The sequence below is a fragment of the Antrostomus carolinensis genome, unplaced genomic scaffold, assembly GCF_000700745.2.
Source record: "Antrostomus carolinensis isolate BGI_N321 unplaced genomic scaffold, ASM70074v2 scaffold11921, whole genome shotgun sequence".
In the NCBI taxonomy this organism is placed as follows: domain Eukaryota; kingdom Metazoa; phylum Chordata; class Aves; order Caprimulgiformes; family Caprimulgidae; genus Antrostomus; species Antrostomus carolinensis.
In genome coordinates, this window is record NW_010293526.1 from 23,316 (window position 1) to 29,222 (window position 5,907).

A 5,907-nucleotide genomic window follows, 5' to 3' on the forward strand; every position below is an offset into this window, starting at 1 on the left:
CGAGGAGAGGCTGAGCAACAGGATGGCCAGAGCCCCAGGTGTTGTCCTTGGTCACTGTTTCATATCATGCCCTGCACTAAGCGAATGGAAAAAGTGCTTCTGGCTCTTAATGTAAGCGAGAAAAGAAAACTTATTAAGGAAAGACTCAGAAAATGAATTTGAACAGCTCATTTAATGTGTTCTTTATATATATATATATAAAATTATATTCAGTTTAAGGATATGAAGTTATACATTTACTATCCCAGAGGCCAGTGGTGGTCAACAAGTAAGTTAGTGCAACATTTTATGATTCAGCCTAAAAATATTTGGATATATAACATAAGTTTGCTCAGAATCAAGAAAACTTTATGTTTTCTCATGGTTTTAAAGTATTCTTCATTTAGTACTGCATGTAAAATTCATCCTCACTCAGCATATGCACCGAGCATTCTGGAAATACAGTTTGCAGTCAGACTGCTTAACAAAAATGGAAAATAGAATCAAATAGTTCTGGTTAACCAAAAAAAAAAGAGTGATGGTTCTAAGTAGCTGCAAATATTTTGATGGGAATTCCAACTGCTGCACCCTGGTTGTGCTGCCATTGAGAGAGACCTGAAAAGGCTGGAGAAATGGGTCAAGAAGGATCTCATGGAGTTCAACCAAGTCCTGCATCTGAGGAGGAATAACCTCAGGCACCAGTAAAGGCTGGAGGAAGCTGACCAGCTGGAAGGCAGCTTGGCACAGAAGGACGTGGATGTCCAGCGGGATACCAGCCTGACCATGAGCCAGCTTTGTGGCAAAGAAGGTCAAAAAGCCTCCTGGGTTGCATTAGGAAAAACATTATCAGCAGGTCAAGTCAGTGAGACCACACTTGGGGTGCTGTGTCCAGGTCTCAGCTTCTCGGTGCAGGAGAGACAAGGACGTGCTGGAACAGGAGCAGTGAAGGGGATTCAGGGACTGGAACATCTGTGTGGGAGGCAGAGTAACTGGGCAAGAAGCTTGTACTGGAGACAAGATGTAGTTATGTCAGTGGGCAGATTAATTAATTTTTCAACCCTAACATATGAGGTGCCAAACAGTTTTGGAGGCAACAGAGACCTGCATGATCCATTCTCCTTAGAGAGAAAGTAAAAAAGAAACTATAATAACATGAGATTGTCTTTCAGAAGAGCATTTTCCTCCTGATGAAGCTGCTGAGGGCATGCTTCACCTCCTTGTTTCTCAGGCTGTAAATCATGGGGTTCAGCATGGGGACTATGATGGTGTAAAAGATGGATGAGATCTTCTTGCTGTCCAGTGAGTGTGATGCACTGGGTTGCATGTAATTAAAATTAGCAGACACATAGAAAATGATGACAGCTGCCAAGTGGGAGGCGCAGGTGGAACAGGCTTTGCGCCTGCCTGCAGCAGAGTCCATCCTGCCCACGGCCACCACGATGCAGGCGTAGGAGGTGAGGATGAGCAAGTTGGTGAACACGATGTTGAAACCCACAAACACAAACATTAAACCCTCATTGAGGTGTGTGTCGGTGGAGGCAACAACAAACAGTGGTGGCCCGTCACAGTAGAAGTTGTTGATGATCAGAGGACCGCAGAAGGACAGCCAGAGCAGGGCACTGGTGTGCACAACAGCGTTCAGCAACCCTGCAAGGTAGGATAGAGCAACCAGGCTCATGCAGACATTAGGAGACATGACAATCTTGTAGAGCAAGGGCTTGGAGATGGCAACATACCGGTCATAGGCCATGGCAGCCAGCAGGTAAACCTCAGCTGTGGCAAAAACAGCATAGAAATAAAACTGTGTGAGGCAGCCAGCAAAAGAAATGGTTTTGTTTTCTCTTAGAAGGTCCAGCAGCATTTTGGGGCTGATGGTGGAGGAGTAGCAAGTGTCTAAGAAGGACAAGTTACTTAAGAAAAAGTACATGGGGGTGTGAAGCTGGGGGCTGACCCTGATCAGGGCGATCAGGCCGAGGTTCCCCGCTAGAGTCAGCACGTAGGTGCCCAGGAAGAGAACAAAGAGGATGGGTTTCAGTTGTGGGTCCTCTGTGAGTCCTGAGAAGGTGAACTGGGTCACCTCGGTGCAGTTCTCATCAGCCATTTTCACATCACTGCAGAGAGACGTGGAGGAAAAGAGAGTGAAAAAATTCCGGATGCAATTTCCACTTCACAAATAATTAATGTAAAAAGGTGACACTGTCATTGAATTTGAATGGAGAAGAAAAAAATGTAAGAAACTGCTGATTTTTTTCTTGCAATGACAGTGCCATCTCTGGAAGAAAAGTGGGTAAATCTGAAGGCAAATTTTCCCTTCATTACCTTCTTTCCAGTTCAGGATTTTGGTCCCTTTTTGCATAGCTGATGTTAAACTGCTCAAGCAGACATCTAAAATACGTATCATTAATTTAAAAATACGGAGCAAACTGTAGTTAAATAATATAGATTTTATGAAACATATCTAGTGAGAAACTTCTGGGATCAATCAAGTGAGAATAATTTTAATCTTTTTTTTTCAGAATGACATCTTACTTCTCTATAAAGAAGTTTATATCATTCAACCTTCCTCAAACAGCCTCAGAGATACCTAGAATATTCTGCCTTCCAAACCCCCCTTCAGTATACTAACACATCCCTTAAACTCCCATTTTCACAGGCTTTAGAAAGGATTTTCCAATGTGCAATCGAGTGCCAACATGTTCCTCCAACTCAGTGCATGATACACTCCTTGTCTTTCACTCCCACTAATGTTTCCATTGAGAAGCTCTCAGTATCATCATCAGGAAATACACTTACTAAGGTTGGAGTCAGACACTTCCACAGGACATTTATATCCTCAAACAGCTCTCAGATATTTGAATTATCACTTGTAGTTGCTTACTTGCATTTAAAAAGATGATAGACAGCATAGAGCTGCTCTTAAAAAGTTTGGATGTCTGAATTGATGTTGAGATTCCTAAGAGGAGAATATGGCAAAGCACATATGGCAAAGGAATGAATGATCTAAGGTATAACCAGGTGCAATAACTACTGAAACAACAACACTGATGAAGAATACTTAGTGAGAGCAGGTGGCTTTCATATATTATGTGACCCTCTAGTGAAGGTCCAAAGTAAAGGACAACTTAACTGAGGAGAATGAGACAAGAGGGTGGAGCAGCCGAGTCAATGAGAGAAAGTTACACTCTTCTGCAATTTTATATTGGTGGCAAATGCTGCCTCGACCATCTACAGGAGCAATGGTCATGTCCTGCTACCTACAGGTACCTACAAAGTCCCATTTCTCCATATATTCTCTCATCAAAACTGGGTGTGATGAACCCAGGGATGGTTGTGCATCTGGATGAGGCAAGGGTGGCATACGAGATTTGGGATATTCAATCTCACCAGTCACTAAAAATCCTTCTTCAGATTACAGCAGTCATGTTTATTCTCTCATTCACTCATGTCTCTTCTCCTGCAGCTCCTGGGAGGGATGCGGTGAAACACACTTGAGGAGCACGTCTGCAGACTGCTTTTTGTCAGCACATATTCTGGTTTTGAGATCCCCATTATTTTGAGGATGGTGATCAGTGCCAGATATTGACACCTGAATAGATATTTGCAATGATTATGATTTAAAACTTCCCCCAGTCCCTCATCCTGTTAAAATACATGAGAGTCCTCCACAGTCTTCAGCCAGACTTGAAACTTCAGACTCTTAATGCCATTTATCTGGATACCAGTGATTCAGATAAATTTTCAAAACTGAGTAATAATGGTGAGCAATTTGGCCACCCTTCATTTTGAAGATGGGCCAGGAACAAGACAAAATGACAACCTTAGGAAAAGCTAATTTTATCCCTGTGGTTTAAACACAGTGCTAAACTAAGAATCATTATTCGTTGTGTTTATTAGCTACTGTGATACTCGAAATCCTCATGAATTCTGGGGTAAAAGTGTTACTCAATGTGCATTGTCATCTTCATAGAATCATGGAATGGTTTGGGTGGGAAGGGACCTTAAAGCTCATCCAGTCCCAACCCCCCTGCCAGCAGCAGGGACACCTTCCACTAGACCAGGTTGCTCAAAGCCTCATCCAGCCTGGCCTTCAACACTTCCAGGGAGGAGCAGCCACAGCTTCTCTGGCCAACCTGGGACACTGGCTCACCACCCTCACAGTGAAGAACTTCTTCCTAAGAACTTCTTTCCTCTTCTTTTGCATCTTTGCTGCATTTTTTTATCACTAGGTTCTTAATAAGATCCTTAATTTTTTTTTACCTTTAATCAGAGCTTCTACAGTGTTTCATAGTTCTTCTCCATCCCAGTGAAACTACAGGCAGGTAGGATCATCAAGTAGGTGTTGATGGAAGATTTTGTCCAGGCACAAAATTATTTATTGTTAACAGAGATTCATGAGGACAGTCAACATCTGACTATTACACATGACTTCCTATCAGAAATTCACCCACCCTCTCTCATTTCAAAGGTCTCCTGCGCTATTTGCAGACCCACACTCAGCAATTATGATGCTGAAGTCAAAACCCAGGCTCCATCGGTCTTTATGAAACCAGAATGATGTCCCCTTGATGCCATGCTCATGAGATAAATCACCAGAGCCTCTCTAGGGCACCTGGAAAACAGAGGGAGATTTCCCCAAGGGCATCCTGCAGGGATTTCTCTCTGAAGTTTATGTTTTGGGAATTTATTAAGACATGGGAATAATATGTGTGGAGAACGAGTAATTCTACTTAACTTTGCAAGGAAAAACGTAAGCACAGAACGATACATTTTGTAGAAGGATTTGAATGAGAGTGATTTTTTTCTTCCTGTGTTTCTGGAGAATAAACTACAGTAACTATTTATTAATGGGTTTATTAATTTATTAATTTATTTATTAATTATTTTTTAATTAAACAGGTTTATTAACTGCTTATTAACTTAGGGAAATCAGTGTTTAGCTTTGCAGTGGCCAGTTACGTTTAATACACTTTTGTTTGTACAGCATTTTTGGGTTAAAGTGGATGTAAATATATTAAAGAAAAAGGAAATCAAAATACAGAAATCCATTTGCTATGATATTCTCATTTTTCTGGTTTTGAGATTGTTAAAGGGAAATATATCATGTGTGATCCAACAGCACAAGAGACGTGAGGCTGCTGCCACTGCATGTCTCCAGGTCCAAACAGTAGCGAGGCTGAAGATGTATTCCCAGCAGACACATGAACACTGGGCACATATACACACTACATGTGTACATGTATGCACATATATGTATATACATACATGTAAATATATATATATATATGGCTGGCCACACAGATCACAAACACTTAGAGCTCCCACATGAACACAGAGAACACCAACAGAACAGGATGGAAATCCACCGGTGAGGAAATATCTATCTATACATACGCATGTAAAAGGTGGATCCTCCAGCAGCTGGGCTCAGACACACAGTCTGCCCAGTAGCTGCCCCTGGATCCCAGTCTCCCCAGTTGCTGACACCTGGCCATAGAGGCTCCTGAGGCTACAGCCCTGCTGCAGATGCTGGCACAGACCATCACACTGGCCAGCGCTTTCCAGGTCCCAATAGCTGATGTACCTCTTCTGGAGAGCTGCTCCCAATGGCTCATGGTGATGGGCTTCACAACTGGACACTGGAGGTGAGGGCTCTGCCGGGACAGCTCTGGGAGGGGACTGGACAGGATGGTCATTCCTTGCAAGTCCTTGATTTGGGTTCCTGCCTGCTGCTGTGCATCCCTGTGCTCCTCTGGCTTCTGCAGGTGGGCTTGTGATGGGCTTATGTGATGCTCTCTGCTCACAGCTGCATTCACAAGCTCACACAGTGCCTCTCCCTGCATGGAGAAACCAAAGCACCTCGACCAGGTGAACAAGGACAGCTGGGTGGCTGCACTGCAGGATGGTACCCACAGCCGGGGTGAGCGCTGC

General features: G+C 43.3%; 1 protein-coding gene across 1 annotated transcript; it reads right to left on the reverse strand.

Annotated features, from left to right (window-relative positions):
• Positions 1 to 1,144: 1,144 nt before the first annotated feature.
• Positions 1,145 to 2,092, reverse strand: LOC104518135 (olfactory receptor 1052). Its single transcript, XM_010177307.2, has one exon. It carries the CDS (start codon positions 2,078 to 2,080, stop codon positions 1,145 to 1,147), a length of 936 nt encoding a protein of 311 aa, XP_010175609.1. The 5' UTR covers positions 2,081 to 2,092.
• Between the last annotated feature and the right edge of the window lie 3,815 nt (positions 2,093 to 5,907).